The sequence below is a fragment of the Miscanthus floridulus genome, chromosome 11 (genome assembly GCF_019320115.1).
Source record: "Miscanthus floridulus cultivar M001 chromosome 11, ASM1932011v1, whole genome shotgun sequence".
Lineage (NCBI taxonomy): Eukaryota > Viridiplantae > Streptophyta > Magnoliopsida > Poales > Poaceae > Miscanthus > Miscanthus floridulus.
Window position 1 is genome coordinate 91,678,048 of NC_089590.1, and position 16,500 is coordinate 91,694,547.

The 16,500-nt window shown below is 48.6% G+C and overlaps 1 protein-coding gene and 1 pseudogene across 1 annotated transcript; both read right to left on the bottom strand.

Annotated features, from left to right (window-relative positions):
• Nucleotides 1-609: 609 nt before the first annotated feature.
• On the bottom strand, nt 610-4,653 carry LOC136492600 (probable glucuronosyltransferase Os04g0650300). Its single transcript, XM_066488579.1, has 3 exons — nt 3,553-4,653; nt 2,903-3,397; nt 610-1,120 (listed from the first exon to the last, which is right to left on the bottom strand). Exons 1-3 carry the CDS (start codon nt 4,311-4,313, stop codon nt 1,012-1,014), a joined length of 1,365 nt encoding a protein of 454 aa, XP_066344676.1. The 5' UTR covers nt 4,314-4,653; the 3' UTR covers nt 610-1,011.
• Nucleotides 4,654-13,789: 9,136 nt separating this feature from the next.
• On the bottom strand, nt 13,790-15,191 carry LOC136494602 (flavonol 3-O-glucosyltransferase UGT89B1-like; annotated as a pseudogene).
• Between the last annotated feature and the right edge of the window lie 1,309 nt (nt 15,192-16,500).

The following is a 16,500-nucleotide window of genomic DNA, read 5'->3' on the forward strand; positions in this document are numbered from 1 at the left end:
TATACGGCCCATGATGGATAGGATTCGTCGTGACGATCGCTTGGAAGATCTAATCCAAGAAGTTTAGGGCCCGTTAGCCTCGCAGTTTGTGCACACGACGTGGACCGTGCTGGCAAGTTAAACTCAAGTGATAGGCTTTCTTGTTCCTATCGAAGCCTCCTAATGGAGGGCCAATTCCTTCCAACAAATGTCAGACAGCCCAGGTCCATGCGACGATGCATCTTCCAATTTCCATGTTTATATAAGGGTAGGGGAACATCTGGACAAAATTTTGAGCCATCAGTTCAGGACTTCGGAAATGAAGATATGGACAAAATCCTGCAGGCTCTTAAGAAATTTAGGACCGCTAGCAGGAGCCAGGAGGTAATAGTATTTGAGTCGGATAAAATATGAATCTAAAACAGAGTGATTCACTTGTGCGAAGTAGACACTAGCCAATGCCTACACGACATTTGACTTTGACAGTGAAAAATCAAAGGTAACAACAGGTTCAGAGAAGCTGCCCTACGGTTTAAGGTAGGTGACGAGCTGGTTTCAAAGTTAGGAACACCAAGACCAATTGACCACCAGGGATTGCACGGCCAAACATCTTGACATACGTACAACGTGTATAGAAAACGAAGTGTGTACAAGCAATGCTTCGATTCCCAAACCACAAGACTTTTGCAAGTCCCTGCTCTCATCTATTTTACACGAAAACAATATGCCTACAATGCTATTCTACAGCAAGGGGGAACGGAGGTACGGATAATTATACTTTTTACCTATTTTTTATACGTCGATATAAAGGGATTTAGACGACGAAGTGTCCAAGATTGCATGTACTTCTGGTAGCTTTAACTGTAGAGTCCAAAGAAATGAGCTGAGCTGAGGCGGCTTCTGTTGCTTTGGCAGCAGTTGGCACCGACGGTGCATCAGTGGGCAACTGCTGGGGACTTTTGACAAATCTTGGGGGTAACAGCAGCCTGATTTGCTGACTTCTACTGTCCACGAGAAAAGCAGAAATGTCCTCTAGTGCTGGTCTTCAGTGCTTGCTATAGTAGTTTGCATCGGTTGCGTCTCTGGTTGAACAGTTTGCTGACGGGCACCGGTACTCAGCAGTGGAGGATCGATTTTCCATCTGCACACAAAATGTCACATGACTAAACATGCATTTACTGTGTGATGAAAGCAGCGACAACTTAACATAGTTAGTAGGAGCACATATGTGATCCCTAAGTCAAATACGTAATGGTCCAGTCATGGTAATGTATAGTTGTAATGACAGGACAAGCGAACGGTATAAGCCATGGCTGAAAGTAGTGTTGGCTAGTTTCGTGTGAGAGAAAAATATTGTTTGTTGGCTGATAAGTCATAGTTTATAAGCCAAATACGATCAAGCAAACAGGCTGATAAGAGCTGGATCCGTGACGCCATGAAGGTATTTGTTTCATCGATCATTGTTTGGATTGAATGTGCATGTTCAAAATATGTGCCACTGCCACATAAGATCTCAGATTTGGTCCCTTCAACTTAATTAGGCGTGCATTGACCAAAGTTTAAAATCTTATCATATGGCACTGATCAGAGATGCCGACAACAGGTTTCAATCTTCAGCACTCCAATCAAACCTTCAAATCTGAATTTGTGTTCATGACAGAACAACTAAACACACCAAAGTAACCATGACACGCGCATTTTGTATAAAAAATAGTACTTACTTATTAGTCTGAAATGCTCCATCGGTGGAGTAGGAAGGATATGTTAATTGAAGTGATAGGTATGAATATTTAGAATGACCTGGCTCTGCTTTTGACACAACGCATAAGACAGCTAGATTAGGTGGGCATGTGGAGCAAATAGAGAGCTTTTGGAGAAAGTAAGGTGTACTACGTCAATTATATAATCCTTTGTGATTAAACAACGCGCACCACGAAGATCATGAAATGATTTGCTTTCAAGGAAAACGATTTTCTCGGTCAATGAAATGTCATGCTGCACGTTTAGTACTATATACTATCATTGTTCAGCTTATACTAAAAGGACGAATCCCAATATCATGGCTGTATTTAGGGAACACTAAGGATGTGTTTGGTTGAGCTGTGGCTATGAGAAAAAACTGCTATGGGCTGTGAGCTGTGAGAAAGCTGTTGTGGGCTGTGAGCTGTAGAAAAATTAAAAGTTGTTTGGTTAAATAAGTATAAAATACACCTTCTATCTTTATCTCTCTTGAAACAACTATGGAAGAGCTTTTTATTCCACCAATTTCGAAAAGCAGAAAGCCAAAAGCCAAAAGCTAAAAGTAGGGTCAAACCAGTTTTCAAAAATATACTACGAAAAAGCAGCTGCTTCTGAAAAAGCCGCCTGAAAAAACTGCCCCTTTAGTTAAGCTTTTAACTTTTAAAACCAAAAGCCAAAACCAAAAACCCAACCAAACGGACCCTAAATTATAACGCAAGGCGCCATGCTACGAGACGAAGACACGAAGACGAAAGGAACAGGAGCCAACGACACCAACTCTGTTTATGAAAACGGCAACCACCGGCGGGGTCAGGTAGTGGGAGACTGAGATCGACAGATCACAACTCGCAGTCTGTAGTCTGTACACAAAGTGTATTCTGTGACAGTGCTAAAAGTACGCTCTGTGGAATTTGTTCCTAAAAAAGTCTGTTATGCGCGCTGCGCATGTGATCAAGGCCTACGCAAATTGCTTTCAAGGGATCATGCCACACCACCCCCACCTAATCAATTAGGAACACCGTGACCACCATCGCCACCAAAGTGTACCTCGTGTCGCGCCACGAAACCAACTCTTGTAGATCTAAAGCATGCAACTAGCTAGCATGGGCAATTAATTACTAATTGCAGGCAATTTGTAAAGTTGAAATTCCAAAGTAACAGGCGACGTCTCCGGCGAACTTACTCGTGTGGGAATTTGACGTCGTGGAGACTGTCGGAACGCAGAGACCACGCGAGAGCCGCCTGGGCGCAGCTGGCGAGCGGCTCGACGCGGCCGGCGTCGGTGACGAGCGCGAGAGGGCTGGCGGCACGAGCGTCGGCATCGTCGATGGCGCTGAGATCGCGCACCCACACCGGTCGCTCCTTGGTGTCCTCCCACAGCGCCCGCGCGTTCACCACGAAGCCGGCCCACTCCAGCCTGCTGGACATCAGCATGTCGCTCCGGTTCGCCGGCAGCACGGTCTCCTCCGAGACGCGGTAGCCCACCAGGTTCCCCTCCGCGTCGCACGACGGCGCCTGGAGGAAGGACTCGCTGGTGCCGTCGTCCTCGCCCAGGATGCCGACAGGCACGGAGCCCACGGTGGTCACCTTCTGCGCCTCGTCGAACAGCTCCGTGCGGAGGATGCTGTTCTCGTCGGCGAACACCACGATGCCGTCCATCCGCTTCGTCCGAATTTCCCTGTTGCATTATTAATTAATGAGCGGAGAGGTGGTGAGGGAGATCTGAACTATGAAATCGTGCTAGTTAATGAGCGAGAGGCGATGAGTTGAGAGGCGTGCGCGTGCGTGAGATCCCATCTTGTGGTTGGAGCCTGCGTACAGCGTAGTACGTACCTGAGGGCGTGCAATCGCAGGCTCGCGGTGGAGTCGCCAGGGCCGGTGATGTGGAGGAAATCGAGGTTGGAGCGGGAGAGCACCGCGGCCACGGCGTCTGTGCGGTGCCCCGGCTCGACGACGATCCACACGAGCTGGGCGTCGACGAGGCGGAGGGTGTGCGCCAGAGACGTCAGCGATGGCACCTGGAGCGCGGAGGTGGTGGTCGGGGTGACGGCAATGACAGGCCTGGCGGGTCCCGCGCCGCGGTGCTTGGTGCTGCGCTGCGCGTTCTGGACGGCGGCGAGGATGCGGTGCGCCTTGAGGAGCTCGGTGGGGTCCGGATGGGGCCAGGCGCGAACGCGGATCGGGTGGCGGCCGACGAAGACGGGGCCGTGGTGGTGGTGCTGCTGCTGCTGCTGCGGGTGGGCGCCGATCTCGGCGGCCACGGTGGTGGTGGTGGTGACGGTTGTTGTCGTGGTGGTGGTGGTGGTGATCGTGGCCATGGCAGTGGCGTTGGCCCCCGCGAGCACGACGGCGGGCGGGGACACGAGCGAGACGAGGTGCGCGGCGGGGTTGATGGGCGGGGTGGGCAGGAAGAGGAGGTAGACGATAAGGCGGGAGAAGCGGAAGCCGACGGCCATGGAGGTGGCGCAGAAGAGCGCGTGCAGCAGCAGCCACGCGGCCGGCAGCGACGGCTTGGCCGGCTCCGGCGCCGCGTCGGCCGGCCCCGCCGCGGGTCCCAGGCCCGGCCACAGTGGCCGAAGCAGCGGGAGCTTCATGCCGACCTCGACCTGCGGACAAGATCACGCGCGCGCGGGCGTGCTCCGGCTTCCGGTGCGGTGCTCTCCCAGTCAGTCACAGCCTACGCGCAAAGCCAGCCAGCGGGCGGTGGCAGCAGCAGTAGTCGGCGGTGGCGGTGATGGGGAGCTAGCTGGTGATATAAGCAGCGAGGTGGCAGGCGGCAGGCAGGATAGTACTGCAGCAGGGCGGGCACGGGGCGATGCAATTATTAGGAGCGCGGCAGCGGCAGGGGAGGAAGCCAGGAAGGGCAAGCGGCTGCTGTGGTGGCCCCTGGGAATTTGGCGATTGGCAGCGCCAGCCTGCGCGGCGCGGCGAGGAGCAGTGCCGGTCTGGTGGTCCGGTGGTCTGGTGCGTGAAGGAGCGCCCGGAGGGAAAAGGACACCCGAGTTGGGTGGCTGACGGTGGCCTCGGACTCACTGGCCTGGCCTCCAGAAAGGGTCGGAATATTTCGGCCGTTATTAGGCAGTGTGCGCGGACTGGAAAACACGCTTTCGTGCACTGCGCCCCGTCTTAAAGAAAAGGCCATTCACTTTACCTCCATTCTTTAAACCCCCTCCCTCCCTGTGAGTCCTGTCAGTCTCAGAGTGTTTAGCTTGGGTAAAAGAGGAGTAGTAAGGCCTTGTTTAGATTGAAGAAAATTTTAACTCGATAAATAGTAGCACTTTCGTCTTATTTGGTAAATATTGTCCAATTGTGGACCAACTAAGTTTAAAAGATTCATCTCGTGATTTCCAACTAAACTGTGCAATTAGTTATTTTTTTTACCTACATTTAATGCTCCATGCAAGTGGCTAAAAATTGATGTGGTGGAGAGAGAGTGAAAAAACTTGGAATTTTGGGGTGATCTAAACAAGGCCTAAAACGCCATTGAGCTACAAAAGTGGTTTTACTGCTCACTGCTGTCCACAGCAGCTGAAACCGCGTGACGGCATGAGGCGATCTAACACATGCGGCGGCAGTGATCCGGTACTGCGATGAATGTGCGCTATGCGGTGGCAGCTGCTGCCTGCTGCGTTCTTGGGATCGTCTGGAGCGACACAAGAACCGACCGACCGACGGTGCGCCGCTTGCACCCGCAATAAATCTGTTTCGTTTTCCGCGTTGTCGCCGTACCTACGATCCGCGGCCGAACCGGAGCGCACCATCATTTGCAAGGTGGGTACTACTCCTAGTATGAGTACGTGGAGGAGTCGCAGGCCGTGGCGAAAGCGTAAAGCAATTCATGAATTCGACCGGTCCAGGACAGAGGATGAGAGGACGCGCCATTCCCGGCTTTTCCGACGGGAGGATGGATTGCAGATTTGCAGGTTTACAGTCTGACCAGCGGCGCATTCTCGTCTCACGTCTTTTGGGAATATATGCAGAACACTGTCCATTCTTAACTGCTAAAGATTAGTAACTCCAATCCATTCAGGGCCCGTTCGATTAGGGCTTTTTTTCCAGCAGGAATAGTTCCTGGTGAAGAAATGGGTATACAAATTACACAACCATTTCTGGTAGGATTGGTTCAAGGACTTGAATCCCTGGAAATAGAACGGAGCCTTAGGATTAATGGGTAAGCTAAGTTTTAACAAATCACAATTAGCTAACAAAGAGCATCTCCTGGAGTCCTTTTGAAACGTTAGTTATCCTCCATGTTATTTTGTTAGGTGTGCATGGCGCATGGGTTTAACAGATATACCAAGAAGCTACTATCACGGTAGATTGATTATCCACCGTGCTCCGTTGGCCGATGCGCATGCTTGATTAAGTGTAAAGAGTTGTAAGAGCAAGTATAATAATGGGTTTAGGGCAACTCCAACAATCGATTTTTAAGCTAGCTCTAAATATTTTTTTATATTTCAATAGAAGAGAGAGAAAAGCTAGCTCTTGATCAAGAGTTAGACTTTTACACACGTTCTAAGATTATGTGAGAGTGTTATGTGGACCTAATAATACTAAAAGTTGTTGCTAAAGTAGACACTATTGAAGATATTGGTTTAGAGTTAATAACTAGCTTTTACTGTTTGCGGGTGCTCTTATAGCCCAAGCAAATGCTAATGTAGAGGAGAGAAGTGAAGAGAGAGATGAGAGCTTGGCTCTTATGCAAGGCCCAGCCATCAAGTAAATGTAAGGGGTATTAGGAAAAAAGTTGGGACATAGGTAAATGTAGCAATTTAAAAGTTTTTTTATAGACAATTAAGAAACCACTACTGTATAACTTGGCTAATAGCCAAACATTTGGCTTTGTTATTGAACTTGCTCTAAGTGGGCTAAGTTCTGAGGTGGAGGAGAGATGAGATGAGAGAGAACATGAGTGAGTTGTAAATTATAAACTTACAGCCAGCTTGTATACACGAACAATAAATTTTGTGAGAGAAATGAATGGATCTTAGGTGAACTAATTACTATATAAGTGGACTCATAGATGAGCTATGTGTACATACAGCCAGCAGAAAACTATATTATTGGCCTTGCTGTTAGTGGTGGCCTAGATTCACCACCTAAAAAAGAGAAAAATTCATATTTGACACCAGAAAAAGTACAACTATCTTATTTGGCACTTAAACTCAAATTCTTTCCTATCCGTCTTCATCTTAAGTTTTTCTTTCCTATTTGACACTTCCGTTAGTTCTGTGAGAAAACGCCGTTAAATCTCCTAGTGGGGCAACCGAAAAAGATTGAAATATCCTTTGAGCAAAAGGAATCCAGGAATCGGACGCTCGGTCATCTATTGCGACTCTCTATCCTCCCCCAGAATGTCACGAGCACGGGTGGGCACCGCGTAGGCGGGCGTCGCGGTGGCCCGCGCAGCCTCGGAGGCGGGCGCCGCGGCTACGGGGGCAACTGGCGCAGCCTCTGAGGGGCTCCAGAGGCCGGGCGCGGCCAGGGCCTACGCGCCCAGGTCCGGCACAGCCAGGGCTGCTGTGGCCAAGCCCGGCGCGGCCAAGGCTACTGTGAAGCTGCTGTTTGAACACACGAAGAAGAGAAAAGTTAGCTAGTGGAGACGCGCGTGCAGGCTCACGTGTCGTCGTCAAGAAACAGAAAAGAAATGAAGAAGCTAGCTGTCTGCACATTCATGCATGATGCATGCGATACGTACGAGTAGCTAAACTAACATGGCGTTGTAGATATATCGGTGCAGTACAATCTAAGGGTCTAAAAAGATTATGCCCGTTCCTTTATTTTACACAAGCAATCGAAAAAGGAAAACATAACAGTTGAAAATAAGTCCAACTAAGACAGGGGTAAAACAGTCTTTTCCTTTAGGACTTAACACCGTCGTAACTCTAAACTAACAGAAGTGCTCAATAGGAAAGAAAAACTTGAAAACGAGACAGTTGACTTAACACCGTCATAACTTTAAACTAACAGAAGTGTCCAATAGGAAAGAAAAACTTGAAAACGAGACAGTTAGGAAAGATTTTGAGTTTGGGTGTCAAATAAGAAAGCTGTACTTTTTCTGATGTCAAATAGGGAATTCTCTCCCTAAAAAACCATACACACACATGATTGGTTGTCGCCTTGGCTCACTACCCAAACAAACATATATTAGTAGTGCAACTATTCTCGGTACCGATGAATCGACCTATATATAAAAACGTAAATGTACTTTACAAAAGAATATGGAGGGTATACAACAAGACAAAGATGAGAAGCTGGTCATGTTGACTTACAAAGCCATGTGAGCATAGACACATGAATTAAAAGTATACGAGCTTAGCTCTTTATGAATAGCGCTAGATAATTGATTTTCATGTGTTCTCTCTCATTCTTGCTGAAGAAAATATATGCCATGAGCTAGCTATTTGTACTATTGTTAGAGACGTCTTAAGAGCTAAGAGTTCATCAATAGAGATGTATGCACCTATTAGCTGGTGATCCAAACATACACCTGCCGCTCATAGTTAGCTACTTCCTCCATATTCTTTCATTAGACGTGAAAGTGTTTAACCTAGATACCTGGACGTCATCGTGGTGGATTAGTTGTCCTCCGGATGCAGCGCTCTCCTACCGCTGCCCAGCGCATGTTCGATTGCCCGGAGCTTAGGCTTACCACCACAACAAACTATGCATGCGCATACTCGATTGTCCATGGCCTAAACTCACCACCCCCAATAGCCATGTATGAGCATTGCAGCTCGGAATGGTCTGCCTTAGTAATGATGAAACGCTGGTGCTCAATGTCAGTTGGTTGGGTTCCTCGTGATGGAACCTGTCCACCCGGGTTAAGTCCTCGATTTGACATGGGTGCTCGCATTTTTCTGGATTTATTCCAGAATTTAACGGCGTTATGCTTTCATTGGTAGGCGACGTCTCTGTCGACAGCGAGGTGCCTGTGGTGACTTCGTGAATCTCAATATTTGTCGGCTCAGTCCTTCGGAGGTGCTCATAGGGTATGGTTTACGTATGTGTGTTCATAGGGACGAGTGTGGGTGGGTGTTCTAGGCGTCTACGTTGTACTGTGTAATTCTAAAAAAAACTAATACACCTTACTGAAGAATATAGATAGAGTAGCTAATTTTTAGCTCTGGATTAGCTTTACTTGCTCCAAACGTATCCATAGTTTGAGCTTGATTTGGAAGGAGTGAAGCTTGTGCTGCCATGTTGCGCTACCAGCGGCCTTTAGCCTTTTAAACTGCTGCAGGGTTTCATTGTCGTTTGCCTTGGCTTTTACTGGTGATGGTATTCACGTGCGAGCCCATGCAGAGTGTAATGCTTTGCCGGATCCACGCCAATGCTGGATCTTAAAAGAACGCTGTTTGGAGTATAAATGTAGCAACTGTACCATGTTCTCCCTGTCATTTACGTACCATGCATCGTTAGTCTCCAGGAATAGAATTTGCTATCCTTTTGCACTACCCCTCTTCAGGCTTGGATGCTTTTGCCATTTTTCTATCCTCCTTTCTTTGCATCAGGAAACTGTCTGCCAGATCCTCTGTCCGATAACTGGAATGGGCAAGTTGCAGTTGCAGACGGGGTCGTGATCTCCTTTCTCGGAGACAGATATGGCAGGAAAACTGCCGCTCCATTCATTCAGAAGTCAGAACCAATTGTACTGTACTCAACGAGTGTATCACTGGCGAGAAACAGCCGGAACCGGGCAGCGCAAGACAGTAATGAGCGAAGAAACACTGTGCAAACGACCTCTGAGCTTACTCGAAGAAACTCAGTAGTAATACTCGATCAGTACGGCGCAGATCCAGCTGGGCTCGCTGCAGTTATCAAGAGCTCTGATCGATTGCCATTTGTCAACGGTCTACCACTCTGGATACAGACAAAAGCCAAGTTTTTGGCATACAAATGGACAGGACAGAGCAGAGCAGAGCTGAATGTCTGGATCAAGAATGGTCATCACCTAGCCAGCAAAAGTGCCAATTGCACATGTCGTCATAAGCTGGTTCCGGTCTTTGAAATGGATACGTTCTCCTTCCTTGCTTGCAATACCTACGCACGCGTCTTGTTGCGACGCTCACCGGCCGCCCAAGAGGATTTCGTTGGTGAGTACTGCATCTGAACTACCAGTCCGTGCAACAAACAATTCGGGGTAGGAGTAGACCAGCAGACCCGGCATTTTTCTTACAGTTCAGTTGCATTACAGTGTCTTATTTTTTCTCTCTCCTCTCCCATCGACTGAGTCAGTTTACAAATGGACTATAACATACTTTTATTCCGAGGTTTGGTCAGTTCTTTTCTGCGAACAAGTCTGAACATTGGTTCTTGCTAGCCTGACGTACTGACCGTTCGGTGAAACGTGAACATATAACACAAGTGTCACTCGTTACAAATATAATTCATAGTACGACCACATGAACAGCATGGGTCACTCACTATTTTCCCCCCTCCCCCTTTCCACAGTCTTTCCAATTGTTTAAGGTGCCATATGCTCAAGTGGTCATCATAATCACTTGTTAACAGCTAGCTAGCTAGCTCGCGGAATTAATCATTCATTCGCTGACGGAAAAAGCGACGTCTGGGTTGCAATTGCAATTAGGTGGAGTCTCCCGGACCCTCATCTCTTTCCCTTCTTCTGCTGCTTATCTCCATGCTTTTAAGCATTATTAACTAATCCTCATGGCCTTCTTTAGGCACCACTGGTTGGAGGGAGCAGTTGTTGGAGTTCTCCCGGACCCTCATCTCTTTCCCTTCTTCTGCTGCTTATCTCCATGCTTTTAAGCATTATTAACTAATCCTCATGGCCTTCTTTAGGCACCACTGGTTGGAGGGAGCAGTTGTTGGAGCGTCCTCGCTTACGCTAAACGCCGTCCGTGCCATGCCAGCAGATGGCAACGCTTCCAGCTCAAGGGAAACAGGGCAAAACAGGGGGCTCAGAGGTTATGTCCAGTGCAGAGCTGGGAATTCTTTTACTGTGTAGTTACACTTACTGCGACAGCAACAAGGGCCAAGTGAATAAGCAAAGCAACAGCAGTCAGCAGGTATGGTAGGAGTAAAAACTATAGATCCGCCGGGCGCAGGCGGTAGGAGCCGACAGGGAAGCAGCGGGAGAGGGTCGATGGAGTCATCATGGGGAGCGTGTTGTTTCTCCGGCAGAAAGGCGGTTGTTTGCTCTCCTTCCTTTTCCCCGGTCTCTGCATCCAGGAAACGAGCTGCCAATGCTCGCTAACTACCATTAACTATTGCTCTGTACCGATCACATGCTCTGATTGAGCTTGCACATGTCTGAAACTGTGGCGGTGTGTGCAAGCTACAGAAGAATACGGTGGCACTTAGTAGGAGAAGAAACGGGGTGGGCAATGCATGTTTGTTTGGGTGGACAATTATGCATTTTGGCACATTGGTAAACAGGACACGTACTTTTGTATTTGTCCTAAAAAAAGGACCCTTTGGGTTCAGATTCCATGAGTGGGGGGGTTGCAATTTTTTCCTGGTGTCTTGTTCAATCATCACGTAATCTTCAGCTTTTGCGATGTGATTTTGATGTAGGCTTTGTAAGAAAAGGTTAGGGTGATGCATGCTTAAGCTTTAATCCTCCATATTGGCACGTTTCCCAAAATCGCGAGGCTGGACTAAAAACGGAAACTGCTAGTTTGATTAGACGTACCAAGAAATGGGAGAATCTCAGTAGCTCATTATCAAGTGATGCTGAAGCCACTCTATCGAATATAATGATAATATGCTTCGCTTGTAAGATTAGAGAAATCAACAATGCTAATATCTGTTGATTGCAAGGGAGAGCTCAAATTCAGTGCTTGTGATTTGTGTCCCCCTACACTTCTGAATTCTGAAAGGTTTGCTGTGCAGATTGTCACGAAATGCATCTACTACTGCACTCACTGTAATTTGTGACTCTTAAGTCCTACACTTTTGATAGATTTCCTATAATTATGAAGTATTGGTGGTGGTGGTGGTGTGGTCCATCAATTCAATAACAAAATGTGAGGTAAAAATTATAAAGTTGGTTGGATTACAGAACCCACTTTAGTTGTTTGAACTCATGCTGCAGCAACTCTTATAAGTGGCAGCAATTAGAGCTGCTTTATCTGTTCCAAAATATAAGTTGTTTTAGTTTTTTTTCCTAAGTCAAATTTCTTTAACTTTATCAAGTTTTATAGAAAAGTGTGCCAACATTAAATTTGTTTCATTAAATCCACCATGAAACATGTCTTAGTTAATAATTTATTTGTTTTGGTTTGTACATATAAATATATCTTTGTATAAACTTAGTCAAAGTTAGAGAATTTTAATTTAGGACAAAACTAAAACATGTTTTAGTTTTCAAATCAGTTGTTTTCGCATTAATTTGTGCACAATTTAGATAATAACTACATTTTTAGTCTAGTCATAGGACACATCAAACTTTATCTCCACTATGAAAACCGCACTATAATTTGTTTTTGGACTATCCAACAGCAAAACAGTAGACGACAGCAATCATATGAGGTTGTAGTACACCCCCACTGAGCCCATCACCAACTTCTTTGACTTAATGGGTGGCTCAGGCCAAATCTCCAGCTATGCAGAGACATGCCCTGCCCCTAACATTAGGCAAGAAGACCTAAGCTTTCGTTTGACGTTACATGTTCCTCTTTCCCTGGGCATTTCATTTCTGTTGGGACCATGTTGCATGGATTGGACCATTCGACAATAAATGCCTTGACTTTGAGAGGCTTATCAGACATCAGCCTGCATAACAGATTTTGTCGGTCAGGAAACAGTGGTAAAAGTGGTGGGAGTAACTTAACTTGAGCAGTAGTTTACTTCTGCAGCATCTAACACTTCCAGATTAAGACAGTAAATTGATTCTAGTGCAAGATACATGAGTAGTTTAGCTGCCAGCTCTCAGATGACCTAATGACCCGTGCTTCCAGCAAATTCGCCCACATGGTTCACAACTCGGCTCCAGCGGAGCGGCGAAACGTGTTTTTGCAGAGGAACCGGGTTTTCAGATGAGGAAGCCCAGGAAGGTTCTTGGCTTTGCTTTGGGTTGAAACAATGGGGAGAAAAGGGGTACTGGGTACAACTAGTGATTGGAAGGTCCTGATCGACGCTGATGCAGGAGCTGACGCTTAAAAGCAGGGGGGGACGCAAAGATTCCTCCTCCTCCAGCTCGGCCCGGAAAGCCGGCAGGGGAGGCACATGGGTTGCTGCCTCGCTAATTTTCCTCATCAGGGCCTTGTTTAGATTACCTCAAAGTTCCAAAGTTTTTTCACTCTCTCTATCACATCAATTTTTGGACGCATGTATGGAGCATTAAATGTAGGTAAAAAAAAGTAACTAATTGCGCAGTTTGGTTGTAAATCACAAGACGAATCTTTTGAGCCTAGTTAGTCTATGATCGGACAAAGTTTGTCAAATACAAACGAAACGTGCTACAGTATCCAGATTGCAAAAATTTGCAATCTAAGGCCCAGATGATCCGTCAAATTGGCAGGCTTGCAGCTTCACAGAGCCAGCCCAGTAGGCATCTGGATTCTGGGGAGAGTAGTTGAGTAGGTCGCGTTCAAATGATTTGGTGAGCCTGACACTTGCCCTTCTTGAATGAACTTTCAGTGTAATGAAGTATAATGAAGTTAGATCGCATGGGAATCGAGCTGAAAACAATGTGTGTAATGCTTGCGGTTGCAGTCCTGTACAGTGGCAATGTGGCATCTGTTGAAAGGGCAACGACACTGTCGAACTAGCCTCAGAGTAGCTTATGAGCTACACCAGAAGATGCCAGTTTGGGTGCTTCCTGCGTACGCGAGGTGCAGCTTAAAGAGCTGATCGTGCCGCTCTGTACTGCGCAGGACAAGCGGTAGATGGGAGTTCAGCATGCGCCATTAGCTGCTCAGCTCCTGCAAACATACAGATTGAGCAGAACTGTGGGCGCGAAACAGAAGCCAATTATTCGTGTGCACACATGGGAAAGCACACAAAGCAGAGGTTACTGATGCCTGAATCTTAGCTGAAACTGATTGAAAATACTGTTCTAACTGAATTGTTGTGAGAGAAAAATACTGTTCCGACTAAAAAAACAAGCTTAATAGTGCTGTTTTTAAGGTAAGCCGAACGGGGCCTCGTTCTAAAGATAGAATCAAGTTCAAGCTACAGCGAAGTTCAGCTCCCTGATGCCCTCATCAGTACAGCAGTACTCCTTACAACAACGGGGAAAACGACCGAATCTGAATGTCTGAAAGTATCTGCTTTATCAGATGAAGATGATTGCTTTACTTCTGAATTTAGTCCTGAACCTGAAGTGAGCTAGCTAGCTTCCGGATTTCCTGCGCCAACAGATCTAGATCAGCGTACGAGCTCCCGCCTGGTTTCACTGCACGGGCGGCCTCCGCCGCGAGCGCCTTGGCGCGGGCCCTGACGTCGCGCCCCTTCTCCCCGGTGGCGTCGGCCAACACGGACGCCAGCTCGCCCGCGTCGGGGACAAAGCCGAGGCCGCCCCTGCACGCGCCGACCGCGACGCGCGCCTCGTCCACGAGCAGCCGCGCCTCGAAGAACTGGTCGGCCACCAGGGGCCACGCCAGCATGGGCACCCCCGCGGCCACCGCCCCAGCCGCAGTGCGTCAGGAACCACCCCACCGCCGGATGCCGCAGCAGCGCCACCTGCGGCGCCCACCCGCGCACCACCACACCGCGGCGCGCGCCTCGAACGCGTCCGGGACCACGGCGCCGCCCACGGCCCACACGAACGGCACGGCGCTGCGCTCCAGCTCCTCGGCCAGCGCCGCCGCCACGGCGGGGTTCAGCACGGCCTGGCTCCCGAAGCACACGTACACGACCGAACCTTCCGGGAACGCGTCCAGCCACGCGCTGAGTTCGGCGAGCCCGACGGCTGCCTGCCCGCCGCGGGCACCCACGGCGTCCGCCTCCGGAGCCACGGGGCCCACCGCCCAGGTCCTCGAGTGGCTGCTCCAGGTACCTCCCCTCCAGCGCCCTGAACGAGTTGAACACGAAACCCCAGCTGTCGTTCAGGTTCCACAGGAAGTTCTGCCTCACGGACGCGGCGACCTGCTCGTCCAGAGCGCCTGCCATGTACTTCCTGTACATCATCAAGAGTTCACGCCACTGGAACGACGGCTCGCCGGGAATCGCCGGGAACGAGACGCTGAACTCGTCGTCGTCGTCGCACTCCGCGGGGCGCCTCACCAGGCGGGGGAAGGTCGAGTGCGGGACGGCGGTGCCGAGGATGGCGGACGGCGAGAACATGACCCCCGCGGCAAGGCATGGACGAAGGCGGGGAAGTGCCCCGGGCTGCAGCCCTTGGTGTTCTCGAGCCCTTGTGTTACATATTTATTAGTAGCTGATCAATCAATTGTAATGTGATTGTAATCTTGTGATTCTTTCTGTAATTGTCACTTGATGTAATACAAATACGTGCCAACCCCCATTGGGTTGTGCACGGCCAATTACTCATCATCGTACAAAACGGCCGTCTTGTACGTCAACAGCGCGCCCAAACAACACAGACGCACACGGCTACGTGTACGTCAGGAACCATCAGCCTCTTCGGCTGGGCTGAAACGATCGTATACGATCGTGGATTATTACTGCTGGCTGGTTTGGTGTAAGAGAAAAATATTGTTCTGGCTGAAAATTTACGATCGTTTACGAGCAAGCGAACATGTTGCATACTATTCATTACATACGTGTTCTATTTTTATAGCACATGCTTGATTACTAATTGTGTCGGTGCAGAAAGTGATAACACGTAAATATTTGTAGTTTTGCCGTACGTTGGGATCGAATGTGGCCTAACACTCAATGACACAGGGTTTATACTGGTTCAGGCAACGTGTTCTACGTCTAGTTTAAGTCGGTTGGTGACTTTATTCCTGAGCCCAGATGCTCGAAGTTTACAGTAAGGTTACAAACGATAAGGAGAAAGAAGAGGAGTAAAAGAGGTCCGGTCGAACTCTAATCAGAGGGGCCGAGAGCGACGGGAGCTCCGCTAGGTGTTATGTGTTCGAGCATGTGCTCGAGGTTTGAACCTGGTGGTTCTGTTATTGTGTGCTAGTGAACTTGATCGATCTGAATCAACTTATCTATTGAAAGAGAGCGCATCCCCTTTTATAGATGAAGGGGGTGGTCTTACAAGTGAGAGGAAGAGAGTACATTCGATGATAAGTCTTGCTGCCCACGTCGGCGGGTACAAGATGATGGTAGGCGACCACAATACTGTTGAATGTCAGATGCACGTAAGAGGTTGCGTCGTCTTCTTTAGGTATGGCAGATGTCGGTATCTGCTATACTGTTGATGTCGAGAGGCATGCAGGAGGTTTTACCATGTTCGCCTAGCACGGTAAATGCCGGCGCCCACAACACTGTCGATGCCTCAGAGGCACGTGGGGGCCTTACCGTATTCGTCCGACACGATAAATGTCGGCGCCCACAACACTGTCGATGCCTCAGAGGCACGTGGGGGAGCCTTACCGTATTTGTCTGGTATGGAAGTTGATGACGCCTACAACACTGTAGGGGAAAATATCGGTGCCTACAACATTGCTTGCGTTCTGTCATGTCAGGGAGATCGCAGGGTACTGTCCTGCAGGTGTACATGGTACGATCTTTGGTATTGCGGTTGACTTGAGTGCATTGCCTTACTTTCTCTGTCAGTTTCCTGGTCCTTACCGAGCGGGTGTCCCTGGTCGGTTGGTCCCAGTCGGCTCTGATTGAGCTAGCCGGAGAGGAGCTGTAAGCAGAGGTTCGGCGCATCCCCGGTTAGAGGAGCGGGTC